The following is a 14,908-nucleotide window of genomic DNA, read 5'->3' as shown; positions in this document are numbered from 1 at the left end:
GTGCTACCCCTTAGCTTTTTTTTTGCTCGATGCTGGTGCTCTGCCACTTGAACTACAGCTCTAATTGTGTCTTTCTGTTGATTACATGAAGATGAGAGTCTAATGGATTTTCCTGTCCAGCCTAGCTTCAAAATGCCACAGATCTCAGATTTCAGGAGTGAGCCACTGGTGCCTAGAACTGCCTTTAATTTTTTATTTGCTTATTTTGGCAGTAATGGAGTTTGAACTTAGGTCCTCATATTGACTAATAAGCAGGTGTCTCACTACTTGAACACCTGTCAGCCCCCTGCCCCCCCTCGCCTTTTTTTTTGCGGGGGGGCGGGGGTCAGTTGTGGGGCCTGAACTCTGGGCCTGGGCGCTGTCCCTCAGCTCTTCAGCTCAAGGCTAGCGCTCTACCACTTGAGCGTCAGCCCCACTGCTGGCTTTTTCTGCTTATGTGGTGCTGAAGAACCAAAACCAGGGACTCATGCATGCAAGGCAAGCACTCTACCACTGAGCCACCTTCCCAGCCTGAAATCATCAGTTCTTTTTTTTTTTTTTATCGGTCATGGGCCTTGAACTCTGGGTTTGGGCACTGTCCCTCAGCTCTTCAGCTCAAGGTGAGTGCTCTACCACTTGAGCCACAGTGCCACTTCCCTGTCAGCCCCTTTTTATGTCAGCTGTTTCCAAGATAGGGTCTTACTTTATATGTTTGTGTTGGCCTGGACTTCTATTTGTGTTTCCCCTATAGATGATTGGTACATGCTACCATGATGCATGCCCAACCATTCATGGGTTGAGATGGAGTCTTGAAACTTTTTTTTTTTTTTTGGTCGGTCATGGGGCTTGAACTCTGGGCCTGGGCGCTGTCCCTCAGCTCTTCGGCTCAAGGCAAGTGCTCTACCACTTGCGCCACAGCACCACTTCTGGTTTTCTGGTGATTTATGGTTTTTTTTTTTTTTGGGGGGGGGGGGCCGGTTGTGGGGCCTGAACTCTGGGCCTGGGCACTGTCCCTCAGCTTTTCAGCTCAAGGCTAGCACTCTACCACTTGAGCCAAAGCGCCACTTCCAGCTTTTTTCTTTTTGCTTATTTGGTGCTGAGGAATCGAACCCAGGGCCTCATGCATGCAAGGCAAGCATTCTACCGCTGAGCCACCTTCCCAGCCCCTTTCTGGTGATTTATTGGAGATAAGAGTCTCACGGACTTTCCTGCCCAGGCTGGTTTTTGAATCCCAGTTGTCAAATCTCAGCCTCCTGAGTAGCTAGGATTACAGGCATGAGCCAAGACTGGCTTTGAGCCTGATCTTAATCTTCTAGGTAGCTTGGATTACAGACTAGAGCCACTGTACCCCAGAACCTTTTACTGTTTTGAGATAGGGTTTCACTGACCAAACTCAGTGCCTGAGCTGGCTTTAAGCTCTTGAACTCCTGCCCTAGGCTCCTGAATTGGGATTACAGATATGCACCACAATGTGTGCCTTTTAACTCTGAGCTCTGTGCCTACTGTTCTTGTGTCCTCATTTACTTCCCATAGGAACAGCGGCACCCGCTGCCTCACCCATATCCATACCCAGCTCCAGCCTACACCGCGCATGCCCCCAGCCACCGGCTGGTCCCAGCCACTCCCCCAGGCCTGGGCCCCCGCCCCCCAGGAGCAGAGAGCCATGGCTGCCTGCCTACCACCCGTCCCCCCGGAAGTGACCTTAGAGAGAGCAGAGTTCAGAGGTCGCGGATGGACTCCAGTGTTTCACCAGCAGCAACTACCACCTGCGTGCCTTATGCCCCTTCCCGGCCCCCTGGCCTCCCCGGCACCACCACCACCACCACCAGCAGCAGTAGCAGCAGCAGCAGCAGCAGCAGCAGCTCCGGTCTCCGGGGCATGGAGCCGAGCCCAGGCATTGTAAGTGACAACCTTGAGGGGGGACTGGAGTGGTCCTATCACTTGGAGCTTGTCTGAAGCACCCAGAGCAGCAATCTTACTACTCTATTCTATCTTGCAGCCTGGCGCTGACCATTACCAAACTCCTGCACTGGAGGTCTCTCCTCACCAGGGCCGCCTGGGGTCCTTGGCACACAGCAGTCGGAAACCATTCTTGGGGGCTCCTGCTGCCACTCCCCATCTGTCCCTACCACCTGGGCCCCCATCATCTCCCCCACCCCCCTGTCCTCGCCTCTTACGCCCTCCCCCACCCCCTTCCTGGTTGAAGGGCCCGGCCTGCCGGGCAGCACGAGAGGATGGAGAGATCTTAGAGGAGCTCTTCTTTGGGGCTGAAGGACCCTCCCGTCCCCCCCCTCCGCCCCCTCCTCCTCCGCTTCCTCCGCCTCCTCCCCCCCCACCCCTCCCCCACCGTGAGGGCTTCTTGGGGCCTCCGGCTCCCCGCTTTTCTGTGGGCACTCAGGATTCGCACACCCCTCCCACTCCCCCAGCCACCAGCAGCAGCAGCAGCAGCAGCGGCAACAATGGCAGCCACAGCAGTAGTCCCACTGGGCCTGTGCCCTTCCCCCCACCTCCCTATCTAGCCAGAAGTATGGACCCCCTTCCCCGGCCACCTAGCCCCACACTGAGCCCCCAGGACCCACCTCTCCCACCTCTGACTCTTGCCCTTCCTCCAGCACCTCCCTCCTCTTGCCACCAAAATACCTCAGGAAGTTTCAGGCGCTCGGAGAGCCCCCAGCCCAGGGTCTCCTTCCCAAAGACCCCCGAGGTGGGGCCAGGGCCACCCCCAGGCTCCCTGAGTAAAGCCCCCCAACCTGTGCCGCCTGGGGTTGGGGAGCTGCCTGCCCGAGGCTCTCGACTCTTTGATTTTCCCCCAACCCCACTGGAGGACCAGTTTGAGGAGCCAGCCGAGTTTAAGATCCTACCTGATGGGCTGGCAAACATCATGAAGATGCTGGATGAGTCCATTCGAAAGGAGGAGGAGCAGCAGCAACAGGAGGCAGGCGTGGTCCCCCCGCCCCCGCCCCCACCCCCGCTGAAGGAGCCCTTTGCATCTCTGCAGCCTCCATTCCCCAGTGACACCACCCCACCCACCACCACCACCACCACCACCGCCGCTGCTGCCACGACCACCACCACCATGACCACCACCACCACCCAGGAAGAGGAGAAGAAGCCACCACCAGCCCTGCCACCACCACCGCCTCTAGCCAAGTTCCCCCCTCCCCTGCAGCCACAGCCACCCCCACCCCCACCTCCACCACCAGCCAGTTCGGCCAGCCTGCTCAAATCCTTGGCCTCCGTGCTGGAGGGACAAAAGTACTGTTACCGGGGGACTGGAGCGGCCGTTTCCACCCGCCCTGGGCCCTTGCCCACCACTCAGTATTCCCCTGGTCCCCCATCAGGTGCTACCACCCCACCACTCACTTCAGTTTCCCCCAGCGCCCAGGGCTCCCCACAGCCCTCTGCTTCCTCGTCATCTCAGTTCTCTACCTCAGGCGGGCCCTGGGCCCAGCAGCTCAGGGCCGGTGAAGAGCCAGCCCCAGGCCCCTCTACCCCCGCCCAGCTGTCCCCACCCCTGCCACCACCCCCTGCTCGCTCTGAGTCTGAGGTGCTAGAAGAGATCAGTCGGGCTTGTGAGACCCTTGTAGAGCGGGTGGGCCGCAGTACCGTGGATCCCGTCGACCCAGTGGATCCAGCCGACCCGGTGGACAGTGGGACTGAACGCCTGCTACCCCCTGTACTGGCCAAGGAGGAGAGTGGCGGGGTGGCAGCAGGGCCAGGCAGCAGCAAGCGGCGGCAGAAGGAGCAACAGAAGGAACACAAGGAACATCGGAGGCACAGGCGCGCCTGCAAAGACAGTGTGGGCCGCAGGCCCCGCGAGGGGCGGGCCAAGACCAAGACCAAGGCCCCCAAAGAAAAGAGCCGCCGCGTGCTGGGGAACCTAGACCTGCAGAGTGAGGAGATCCAGGGGCGGGAGAAGGCCCGGCCTGATCTAGGTGGGACCTCCAAAGTCAAGCAACCCACAGCCCCAGCCCCCACGTCAGCTCCTGTACCTTCTGCCCAACCCATTCCCCCATCAGTCCCTGTTCCCGGGAAGAAGGCTCGAGAAGAGGCTCCAGGGCCCCCAGGCGTCAGCCGGGCCGACATGCTGAAGCTGCGCTCGCTGAGTGAGGGGCCCCCGAAGGAGCTGAAGATACGCCTCATTAAGGTAGAGAGTGGTGACAAGGAGACCTTCATCGCCTCTGAGGTGGAGGAGCGGCGGCTGCGCATGGCAGACCTCACCATTAGCCACTGCGCCGCCGATGTCGTGCGTGCCAGCAAGTGAGTGGGGGCCGTCACACCCAAGGCTATCCTACTTGGCCCAAGAGTAGGCTCCTCCCCCAGGACTTCAGGGTTTGTTCTCATCCCACTGCCCTCCCACAGGAATGCCAAGGTGAAAGGAAAGTTTCGAGAGTCCTACCTTTCCCCTGCTCAGTCTGTGAAACCGAAGATCAACACTGAGGAGAAGCTGCCCCGGGAGAAACTCAACCCTCCAACACCCAGCATCTATGTATGTGTGCCTTATATCCTCAAAAACCACCCCTCCAAGAGGGTCTTGGACAGTATTGGGGTGGTTGGGGTGGTCATGCCTAGAACAAGGCTCTGATCACAGCCTCTGCTGGTCATCTCTCAGCTGGAGAGTAAGCGAGATGCCTTCTCGCCAGTGCTGCTGCAGTTCTGCACAGACCCTCGAAATCCTATCACCGTCATCCGGGGCCTGGCAGGCTCCCTGCGGCTCAGTGAGTATTGAGGGCAGAAAGTATGGGAGGTCTTTAAAGATCTGGGGTAGGGGACCCTCTGAGAACCCCTGCACTTGAAGACCTGGGATGGTGGCAATAACAGGCTCACATAGTCACGTGTAGACCATGTTTAAGGAATGTTCCAAATGTTGGAACATTCCTGGCCTTGGGCTTTTCTCTCATCAATCTTGTCTGTCTGTCCCTGGCAGTGGGCAAATGGGAAAGAGATGTATTTCAGGGCCTGGTTAGAGTCATTTTTTTTTTTTTTTTTGGTTGTGGGGTATGAACTCTGGGCCTGAGCACTGTCCCTCAGCTCTTCAGTTCAAGGCGAGTGCTCTACCACTTGAGCTATAGCTACTTCTGGTTTTTCTAGTGGTTTATTGGAGATAAGAGTTTCATGGACTTTCCTGCCCGGGTTGGCTTTGAACCTCAATCCTCAGATCTCAGCCTCCTGAGTAGCTAGGATTACAGGCGTGAGCCACCGGCGCCTGGCCGAGTCATTTCTTCTCTTTTTTTTTTGGTCCAGTCGTGGGGCCTGAACTCTGGGCCTGGGCGCTGTCCCTCAGCTCTTCAGCTCAAGGCTAGCACTCTACCACTTGAGCCACAGTGCCACTTCCAGCTTTTTTCTTTTTGCTTATATGGTGCTGAGGAATCGAACCCAGGGCATCAGGCATGCAAGGCAAGCACTCTACCACTGAGCCACCTTCCCAGCCCTCTTTTTTTTTTTTTTTGTCGGTTGTGGAGCTTGAACTCTGGGCCTGGGCACTGTCCCTCAACCCTTCAGCTCAAGGCTAGCACTCTACTACTTGAGCCACAGCACCACTTCTGGTTTTTCTGTTTATGTGGTGCTGAGGAATCGAACCTAGGACCTCATGTATGCGAGGCAAGCACTCTACCACTAAACCACCTTCCCAGCCCTACAGTCATTTCTTGTTTGGTGATTAAGGATGAAAATAATACAATTTGTGGATCGTCTCCAAGGCCCACAGATTGGGCCTTTCTCTTTTTCAACCTTGCATTTTGTAAAACTTCAAACAGTCCAAATCTGTAGGAAACTATGTAAAAATATGAAAATCAGTCTTGTTCCTTTTATACCCATCTATGCTTCTTTCCCGAGTGACTTGAAGCACATTCCAGTCTTGGTTTGACTGTATCTTTAATTGGATCCAACGGTAATTTAAAGGTGTCAATATTCACTGAGTTCCTCCTGCTGTGTGTCTATGGCCATATACACCCCTGAGGCCTGATGGAAGGGCTGGGGCCTAGAGTGGCTGGGGAGGAATGGGGCTGGGGAGAACCTAGAGAGCGTCTGCCCTCCCTCCTCACATGGGGCTGTGGTTCTTGCCCATTCGCCTGGGAGGAGTTCTGCCAAGCCAAGGGAAATGGTCAGTTTGGCTCCATATCCCTGGCCTTTTCCCCAACCCTCTTTCTGGTCCTCCATTGCAGACCTGGGCCTCTTCTCCACCAAGACGCTGGTGGAGGCGAGTGGGGAGCACACTGTGGAGGTGCGCACCCAGGTGCAACAGCCCTCGGATGAGAACTGGGACTTGACTGGCACACGACAAATCTGGCCCTGTGAGAGCTCCCGTTCCCATACCACCATTGCCAAGTATGCACAGTACCAGGCTTCATCCTTCCAGGAGTCACTGCAGGTGAGGGGCAACTGTGGGTGGAGGTGGTTGTTAGGATCCAGTTGCAGGAAAGGCTCCTGGAAGTCACTGACTTAGGCCTGCCTAACCCCTCTGAGCAGGAGGAGAAGGAGAGTGAAGATGAGGAGTCAGAGGAGCCAGACAGCACCACAGGAACTCCTCCTAGGTACTGTACAATACAATTGTATCCCTACTTGCTCCTTTCTACCCTGTGCGCTCTACCCACCTGTCCGCTTTTACTTTAGCAGCAGTGCGCCAGACCCAAAGAATCATCACATCATCAAGTTTGGCACCAACATCGACCTGTCTGATGCCAAGCGGTCAGTGGGGCTGGGGCAGCAGAGTGAGGACAGGAACTTAGCTGGACATTCAGTCAGGGTACCCTCTAACTTCGGTTGTCTGTCCTCCAGATGGAAGCCCCAACTACAGGAGCTGCTAAAACTGCCTGCCTTCATGCGGGTAACGTCCACTGGCAACATGCTCAGCCATGTGGGCCACACTATTCTGGGCATGAACACTGTCCAGCTCTACATGAAGGTCCCTGGCAGCAGAACACCAGGTATGCTCTTGAGCCTGCACACCCTGTGGGGATGGGTGGGTGTGAGAGGGGCAAAGGACAGCATTGTCATAGAGCAAAAATTCCTATCAGGCCTGCCATGAGGTTATCTGTCTCCCTCTGCAGGCCACCAAGAGAACAACAACTTCTGCTCTGTCAACATCAATATTGGTCCTGGTGACTGCGAATGGTTTGCTGTGCATGAGCACTATTGGGAGACCATCAGCGCCTTCTGCGATCGGTACACATAGCCCTCTCACAAGCCACCTCACTGTGTCATGTTCCTGGTTCCCAAGGTTCCTACCTGACCCTACTATGACTGCCCACCCTACAGGCATGGCGTGGACTACTTGACTGGTTCCTGGTGGCCAATACTGGATGACCTCTACGCTTCCAATATTCCTGTGTACCGCTTTGTGCAGCGCCCTGGAGATCTGGTGTGGATTAATGCGGGGACTGTGCACTGGGTGCAGGCCACTGGCTGGTGCAACAACATTGCTTGGAACGTCGGGCCTCTCACCGGTGAGAGGGTGGGGCTAGGTCCCTGTGCAGTGAGTGGTGGGGTTGATCCCTAGGGGCAGGGATGAGGTGGGTTGGGAGAATAGTAAGGTATGAGGAAAAGGACCCGGGCTGTTTGAGGTTCTTCTAGTGACTCCTTCTGGCCTGCAGCCTATCAGTACCAGCTGGCCCTGGAACGATACGAGTGGAACGAGGTGAAGAACGTCAAATCCATCGTGCCCATGATTCATGTGTCCTGGAACGTGGCTCGCACAGTCAAAATCAGCGACCCTGACTTGTTCAAGATGATCAAGTGAGGACTCTGTTTGGTGGAAGCCCATCTTCTCTAATGTGTTCGCTAGCTTGTTCTTCCTGACTATCCTTGTTCTCTCCGGGCCTTTTATTTTCCAGTGATCTAAATAGGAAAAAAACAAAACACTTGAAATGTCAACAGATACCCAGGACTGGAAATGTAACCCAAGCAAGAAAAGGGAGCGATGGGGGGGATTGAAGGGTGTCGACACAGGGAGTGTTAGCTGGAAAAGAGGTTCTGCCTCACTCTGGCCCAGCCCCTGCTGGTAGCTTTGCTCAAAACGCTGTCCTCCCTCCCAGGTTCTGTCTCCTGCAATCCATGAAGCATTGCCAGGTGCAGCGAGAGAGCCTCGTTCGGGCAGGGAAGAAAATCGCTTACCAGGGCCGGGTCAAGGATGAGCCTGCCTACTACTGCAACGAGTGCGACGTGAGTGTTCTCTAGTTCCAGCTCTGTCTCCCCTGCCCAGAGGTGCCCACTGCCACCCAGCCTTTCAGTGACCTCATCTCCCTTCCCACCAGGTGGAGGTGTTCAACATCCTGTTTGTGACCAGTGAGAATGGCAGCCGCAACACGTACCTGGTGCACTGCGAGGGCTGCGCGCGGCGGCGCAGCGCGGGCCTGCAGGGCGTGGTCGTGCTGGAGCAGTACCGGACAGAGGAGCTGGCACAGGCTTATGACGCCTTCACGTTGGTGAGGGCCCCGCCGGGGGGTGGGGGGAGGGAGGGAGAGGAGTGGCACTGCCTGAGCTGTCGGGCCGTTGGCAGGGGCTACTGACCCGAGCCCGCTTTCTCCCGCAGGCCCCGGCCAGCACGTCGCGATGAGACCGGACGCCCCGCCCGCCCGGCCCACAGGGCGCCGCGGGGCCACCAGCACACGCCTGGGCTGGACCTGGGTCCCGCCTCTGGCTGGGAAGGGAAGGGGGTCGGGCCCGGCCCTTCTACCTTATTGGCAGCTCCCCTCACTTAATTTATTAAGAATTTTTTTAAACAAATATGAGGAAAAAAAAGAAAAAAAAAAAGGGAGACGGGGGAGGGGGCTGGCAGCCCCTCGCCCACCAGCGCCTCCCCTCACCGACTTTGGCCTTTCTAGCAAGAGACACAAGGACCAGGCTCCGGCGGCGCGGGGTCGATACGGGTTCCCTCGCCTGCCCCCGCGCCCGCCCGCCCGCTCGCGTGTACATAGACTTACTGGCAGCCGAGGTTTTTAATGAGATTCTTTCTATGGGCTTTACCCCTCCCCAGAACCTCCTTTTTTTTTTTTTTTTTTTTTTAAATTTCCAATGCTAGCTGTGATCCCTGTACATGTCTGTTTATTCACTTGGTTATGATTTGTATTTTTTGTTCCTTTTTTGTTTTTGGTTTTTAATTTATAACAGTCCCACTCACCTCTATTTATTCTTTTTTTTTTTTTTTTTGGGAAAACCTGACCTCCCGCACTCCCAAGCCATCCCGCCCGCCCCTCGGGGACTCGCGCGCCCCAATGTGTCTGGGCTCTGCCCCCATCCGTCAGTCTCCGCCTGCCCCCCCCTCCGCCCCCGGCCTGCGGCTCCTGCCAGGCTCTCATGGTGCTCAAACCTGCTCCCCTCCCACACGTCCTGCACTTTTCTCAGACCAGTCCCCCGACTCCCGACCCGACCCGACCCCTCCTGAGGGTGAGCGACTCCTGTACTGTAGGGGAAGAAGTGGGAACTGAAATGGTATTTTGTACAAAATAAATAAAATAAAAAAATTAAAAGTTTAAAACAAAGAACTATGAGGAAAAAGAAACCCCCTCCTCCCCAGCCCCGGCCAATATTAAAAACTTGGACTTTCATTCCCATTTCCTCCCTCCCCCGGCTCCTGCCCGGCTTTAAGGGGAAAAAAAATATCCAAAACGTAAACACATCCCCGGGCCTCGGCCTCCCTGGGGCAGGGAACCCCGGGGCGAGTTTCTCGGGGGCTTTCTGTTCATTTTCTTCGTTTGTTTTCTCCCCGCTGGGGTTGCGGAGGGGTGCGGGTTTGCGGTCCCGCCCCTTCGCGCTGCACTGTCTCTCTGCCCCAGGGGCAGGGGGGTCTTCCCAACCCTACCCCAATTTCCGGTGATTTTTTGTGTGAGAATATTAATATTAAAAAATAAAAGAAAAAATCCTGTTTTGATAACGTGCTGGTGATGGCAGGGCCGAGTACGGGGGGGGGGGGGGCCTCTGGGCGGGCCGGACTACACACAGACCCCAACCAGAGCCCCTCGGGGAGGCGCCTGTGGAATGTACCGGGCTCCGAGCTGTTCCTTAGGGTGGGGGTGCCTAATCCTGGAGCTGCATTCCAGGATAAGGGGGGGTAGGGGGGGTGGGAGGAGAGGCTGGGCCGGGGGGAGGGGCAGGAAAGAGGGCTATAAGGGCTGTGGCCCGGGCGGCCCACAGTCAGCCGGGCCATGGCCGACGCCTCCGCAACGCAGAGACCTGGTCTCGGGGGTGGCCCAGAGCCACGAGATCCCCTAGACTGCTGGGCTTGCGCCGTCCTAGTAACAGCTCAGAACCTGCTTGTGGCTGCCTTCAATCTTCTCCTGCTGGTAATAGTGCTGGGGACCATCTTGCTACCCGCTGTCACCATGCTGGGCTTCGGCTTCCTCTGCCACTCTCAGGTGAGCATGCGCCCCAAGATATGCGCGCGGGGCTATAGGATCTGTGAGCCACAACTGCTCCCCATCTGGGCTGTTTCCATGCCCTCTGCAGTGTGGTCCCGCTCGGTCTGAGCCTGATGTCTCTTCTCCCACAGTTCCTGCGCTCCCAGGCACCCCCTTGCACGGCGCACCTCCGAGACCCGGGCTTCACGGCCCTGCTGGTCACTGGATTCCTGCTCCTCGTGCCGCTCCTCGTGCTTGCCTTGGCCAGCTACCGCCGCCTCTGCCTGCGCCTCCGCCTGGCCGACTGTCTTGTACCCTACAGCCGAGCCCTCTATAGGCGCCGGCGCGCCCCACAGCCGCGGCAGAGCCGGGCCTTACCAGGGTCCCAGGTCCTTCCCATACCAGGAAAGGTCTGGGTCTGAGGAGGGATGAACCCTGTCGGCTGGGTCCTGGTTGGCTTGAGGACTTGAAACCCAGAGATGTTCTGCTTTTGCCACCGCCCTTGCCCAAGCCAGGTCCTCAGAATCCCTTTGGCAAGCAACAGCATCTGTGGACCCAGTCAGTACTGGTGAAAAATCCCACACCTCAGAAAACCTACTTTTCTCTCAGTGAATCTGGACCATCTGGGCTGGCCCCTGCATACCCTTCCTCCTCCTCCTCTCTTAATGTGAATACAACTGAACCTGTGTCGTCCTTTTCTGGTGCAGCTCTAGTATTTATGGGGCTGAGCAGACAGATCACACACTAATAAAGAACTTATAAGCTGAATGCATTCTGTGAACAGAAGGGTGGCACAAATACCATCACCCCCACCGGTGTAGGAGCAGGAAATGAGTTCCGAAGACTGCAAATGCACAGACCAGAGCATCCTGCAGCCTCCAGGCCTTCCCTTATCGCATTAGTCTGTTCTTCCTGGTCGGACCCGAGTTCTGCCCCTGACCCTTAAGTCACCTCCCCATCAATAGCGGGGAAGGAATCTTTTCGGCTCACCCCAGCTCCCCTAGGGGACAGAAGTCCGTTCTCTGACCTCAACCTAGAGGAACTCGGCATTGCCAGGCCGGGGTGGGAAACAATGGGCCTTCCTGAGCAGGATGACACCCCCTCCCGCCACAACTCTGGAGGAGCTGCTGCGTGGGAGGGAAGATGCAGGGGTCCACCCTAGGGCAAACCAGTCTAGAACTCAGTCTGTTCCCCATTCCCCACCTTTGGCACTTCTGGGCACTAGCCCGGGGGGGAAGAGGGTTGAGAGTCTTCACTTCGGATGTAGATGTTGTCCGTGCCCTGGCATGAGATCTACACGGAGATAGGCTGCTTCAGTTACATATTTAATGAAGTCTGAAAGACATGCACGATCACGGTCAGAGATATGGAGGCCCCGCCAGGCTTTCCCTTTGCACCTCAATAGAAACGATGTGGTGTCCTGGGACCATGGCCAGGCCTAGCACACGGGGTTCCCCCGCAGAGAATGAATCTGGAAAGAAGGGTCAGAGCATGAGGGAGACAGGTCAGCGTCGGTCCCCTCCCCTTCTGACCCACCAAAACAAGCCCCAGAAAACACGGGGTGCAGTGCAGTCAGGCCCAGAAGGGTAAATGCCTTGCGTGCACATTCCCAGATGGGTGTGCATTCCTCGGGCACTGACCCGACGGCTTGAGGAACTCTTGTGCAGAGCCCAGGATGACATTGCAGTCGCGGTCCGTGCAGAGGAAGCAGCCGACCAGTGTCCGCCCATCCGTCATGCGAATGCGCATAGTCTTGTTGAGCAGCGCCTCGAGTTGCTGCCGGGCACGCGCGGCCGGCGAGTCCTCACGCTCCCCGTCCGAATCCTGCCGGGGGGCGGGACACGTTCTCAGGTTGCTTCGGACCGGCGGCCGCCCTCCCGCGGAACCACAGCTCCCGACAGCCCGCGGGGCGCTCACGCGAAGCCCAAGGGCTGCCGGGAGCTGCAGTTGCCCCTTCCGCCCTCCCATCTTGCTGCCCGACTTCCCCCGGATCCCGGAACCCCAGCCCGCGCTAACCCCAGCGCTGGAGTTGCTCTGACGCCGACTGCAGCAGCCGTTCTCCTCTCGTAGCAGCATGGTCGGGCCAGCTCCAGCCATGGGCCCCTCGGGGCTCCTCGAGGCCCTTACGCTTACTGAGAACCTTTCGGGACGGGCGGCCTGAGTTCTCGCGAGCGCTCTCTCTTTCCTTTCGCGAGATCACTCCTCCTCCGCGTGGCCTCGGCAACTGCAGAGATCTCGCGAGCTCCTACTTCAGCGTTGCGGCCGAGGCCTATTACGCCGGATGTCTTAAGTTATCGCGAGTTTACCTAAAATTGCTTACTCGCCTTTTAGGAACCTACATGCTTAGCGGAACTCTCTTCCTCACTCTTTCTGCCTTGGGAGTTAAGTTGCCCTTAAATACCCGGCGTAGCCTGGGCCCCTGAGTTATATCGGAGCGTGTTCGCTTTCTCCCAGACTGAACTCCATCACTCGATACTTAGGCGCCCCAGGTCGGAATCGGACTACATTTCCCGTCATTACACGCAGCCCAGGCCCCGCCTCTCCTGGGCAAATTTAATCTGAGTGGACGGTGGCCGGAGAGGGACAATCGTTTCCATGTCACCGGGCAAACGCTCAGGTCCTGGCAAGCAGGGAGTATGTAGTAATGAGTGTGCCGAGTGTCGGGAAGCGAGGCGGCAGCCAGGATCGGCAACGGAGGAGCCATGTGGCCCCGGGGCCTAGTGGCTGGACCAAACTTTGAATCTTTCCAACGTCGTTTTTTCACGCCGGCGGAGGTAGCCGAACATAACCAGTGCGAAGACCTTTGGGTATCTTACCTGGGTTACGTGTACAACCTAACGCCGCTGGCAGAGCTGTACAAGGGTAAGGGCCCCGGCTGGTGTTTGTGTGTGTCCTGGTTTGTGTGTGTCCTGGGGGTGCTTGGCACTGATCGCTGCTGCTCCTTGCCAGGGAACCTGCTGCTGAAGCCCATCGTGGAAGTTGCAGGCCAGGACATCAGCCACTGGTTTGATCCAAAGACCAAAGACGTAAGTTGGTTAGACCCGGGGCTAGGGGAAGGGGCGCCGGAGAGCAGGAATGGGTAGGAAATGCGGGCAGTAGCCAGAACGCGTTTCCTCAGTGACTGCTCCGATACCCTTCTCCCAAACCCTGCCTTAAAGATCCGAAAGCACATAGATCCGATGACGGGTTGCCTCAAGTATCGCACCCCACGGGGCCGCTTCGTGCACGTCCCGCCGCAGCTGCCCCGTTCCGACTGGGCCAATGATTTCGGGAAACCCTGGTGGAAGAGGATTGATTACCGGGTGGGACAGCTGTCCCCTAAGACCCGAAACATCCGCATCATTAACACGCTCACGTCCCAGGAGCACACACTGGAGGTGAGATCTAGTGCCTGTGGAGGGGTTAGACGGGGGAAACTTGAAATCACAGCAAATCAACAAACTTTTCTCTACAACTGGGAGCTGTATTTTCTCCCCTTTTACAGTGAAGTGACTGAGGAAAGCAGTGACTCCAGGTCCTTAGGGTTGGAAATTCTAGTAGAGCCAGAGAGCCCTTCATAAGCCCAGGTCAGCATCTCAGTGATGGTGATCCTTGGGAGCTTCTACGCGCCGTTTTGGAGAGCAGTTGGACTCCACATTACAAGACTGAAGTGAGGAGACAGCTCCTGGCTGTCTTCATTGTACCCTTCAATACCTCAGGGACTGTAGAGTGTGTGAAGCTGCTATATAGGTAGAAGGAGACACTCTGGTCCCAGCTCTCATGTCTTAAGCTACTGGTCTTGTGTGTGTGTGTGTGTGTGTGTGTGTGTGTGTGTGTGTGTGTGTGTGTGTGTGTGTGTGTGTGTGTGTTCCATCCAAAAGTCTAGAGGTGAGGTACTTCTGTGTTCTTCAGGTGGGAGCTCTGGAGTCAATGTGGGAAATACTACACCGCTATCTCCCCTACAATGCACATGCTGCCAGCTATACGTGGAAATATGAAGGAAAGCCCCTGATCATGGAGCAGACCCTGGAGGAGAATGGGATCCAGGATGAGGAGGAAGAATTTGATCTCCTTAATATGGATGGTACACTCCATACACCTGCGATACTGCTCTACTTCAATGACGATCTCACACAGCTATAGGAAAGCAGATGTATGCTCATGTAGACTCAAGATGTATTTTGAGTTTGCGTTTTTTTATGCCTGGGAGGAAAATAAGTGGGGGTGGGGGGGTATGGTGCCTGGACCTAGACCTCCATTCTCCTCTGGGAACTGGCCTTTGGTTCCCCATATCCTTCTGAAGTGTTAAGGATTGTACTTTCTAGCTCCTTTATGATTCACTCTGTGAAAATTAGGGAGAACCTAGAAGTGAAGTAGTTCATATTTAGGAATGATATGAGAAGACAGCATCTTGGATTGGGGCTATGTAGAGGAGGAGTTAGAAGGAGTTCAGGCAAAATATTTTTGATGGAAAAACAGAGCTACACAAGGATGGGGACTAGAAGAACATCTTTGGCAATGTAGGAAATGGGATGGCTGTAGGAGTGTGGGATTTCAAAAGACAGAAGTAGGAAACGATTGTTATTGGCCATACAAAATGGTTATCTTCCTTTTAG

At 56.2% G+C, this 14,908-nt stretch overlaps 4 protein-coding genes across 12 annotated transcripts in view; 3 read left to right on the top strand and 1 right to left on the bottom strand.

Annotated features, from left to right (window-relative positions):
• Positions 1 to 9,418, top strand: part of Kdm6b (lysine demethylase 6B) — a 23,707-nt gene extending 14,289 nt beyond the window's left edge. For 7 of the 8 annotated variants that reach the window (XM_042670720.1, XM_042670719.1, XM_042670718.1 and 4 more), the window contains exons 10-23: positions 1,513 to 1,878; positions 1,979 to 4,239; positions 4,342 to 4,468; positions 4,592 to 4,697; positions 6,144 to 6,349; positions 6,448 to 6,512; positions 6,592 to 6,666; positions 6,757 to 6,905; positions 7,029 to 7,143; positions 7,237 to 7,424; positions 7,572 to 7,713; positions 8,013 to 8,139; positions 8,232 to 8,398; positions 8,510 to 9,418. In XM_042670720.1, coding sequence (XP_042526654.1) covers positions 1,513 to 1,878; positions 1,979 to 4,239; positions 4,342 to 4,468; positions 4,592 to 4,697; positions 6,144 to 6,349; positions 6,448 to 6,512; positions 6,592 to 6,666; positions 6,757 to 6,905; positions 7,029 to 7,143; positions 7,237 to 7,424; positions 7,572 to 7,713; positions 8,013 to 8,139; positions 8,232 to 8,398; positions 8,510 to 8,678 — 4,263 coding nt within the window. In that variant the 3' untranslated portion in view covers positions 8,679 to 9,418. Of the gene's footprint in view, positions 1 to 1,512; positions 1,879 to 1,978; positions 4,240 to 4,341; positions 4,469 to 4,591; positions 4,698 to 6,143; positions 6,350 to 6,447; positions 6,513 to 6,591; positions 6,667 to 6,756; positions 6,906 to 7,028; positions 7,144 to 7,236; positions 7,425 to 7,571; positions 7,714 to 8,012; positions 8,140 to 8,231; positions 8,403 to 8,509 lie in introns of all 8 variants that reach the window. The other variant, XM_042670724.1, reaches the window with a different exon arrangement.
• On the top strand, positions 8,059 to 14,908 carry LOC122100358 (cytochrome b5 domain-containing protein 1). 2 transcript variants are annotated; one of them, XM_042670726.1, is made up of 5 exons: positions 8,059 to 8,064; positions 12,997 to 13,175; positions 13,263 to 13,339; positions 13,472 to 13,690; positions 14,205 to 14,908. In XM_042670726.1, exons 2-5 carry the CDS (start codon positions 13,016 to 13,018, stop codon positions 14,433 to 14,435), a joined length of 687 nt encoding a protein of 228 aa, XP_042526660.1. In that variant the 5' UTR covers positions 8,059 to 8,064; positions 12,997 to 13,015; the 3' UTR covers positions 14,436 to 14,908. The 2 variants fall into 2 exon arrangements, with proteins under 2 accessions (XP_042526660.1, XP_042526659.1); XM_042670725.1 differs by lacking the exon at positions 8,059 to 8,064 and having other exon boundaries at positions 12,809 to 13,175.
• On the top strand, positions 10,120 to 11,077 carry Tmem88 (transmembrane protein 88). Its single transcript, XM_042670727.1, has 2 exons — positions 10,120 to 10,331; positions 10,466 to 11,077. Exons 1-2 carry the CDS (start codon positions 10,122 to 10,124, stop codon positions 10,733 to 10,735), a joined length of 480 nt encoding a protein of 159 aa, XP_042526661.1. The 5' UTR covers positions 10,120 to 10,121; the 3' UTR covers positions 10,736 to 11,077.
• On the bottom strand, positions 11,618 to 12,507 carry Naa38 (N-alpha-acetyltransferase 38, NatC auxiliary subunit). Its single transcript, XM_042670728.1, has 3 exons — positions 12,330 to 12,507; positions 11,954 to 12,137; positions 11,618 to 11,784 (listed from the first exon to the last, which is right to left on the bottom strand). The coding sequence occupies exons 1-3, from the start codon at positions 12,408 to 12,410 to the stop codon at positions 11,672 to 11,674; spliced, it is 378 nt and encodes a 125-aa protein (XP_042526662.1). The 5' UTR covers positions 12,411 to 12,507; the 3' UTR covers positions 11,618 to 11,671.

This window comes from Dipodomys spectabilis, unplaced genomic scaffold (genome assembly GCF_019054845.1).
Source record: "Dipodomys spectabilis isolate Male_0828 unplaced genomic scaffold, ASM1905484v1 ptg000576l, whole genome shotgun sequence".
In the NCBI taxonomy this organism is placed as follows: Eukaryota; Metazoa; Chordata; class Mammalia; order Rodentia; family Heteromyidae; genus Dipodomys; species Dipodomys spectabilis.
The sequence above is the reverse complement of the archived record's forward strand: the minus strand, read 5'-3'. Positions and strand labels throughout refer to the sequence as shown.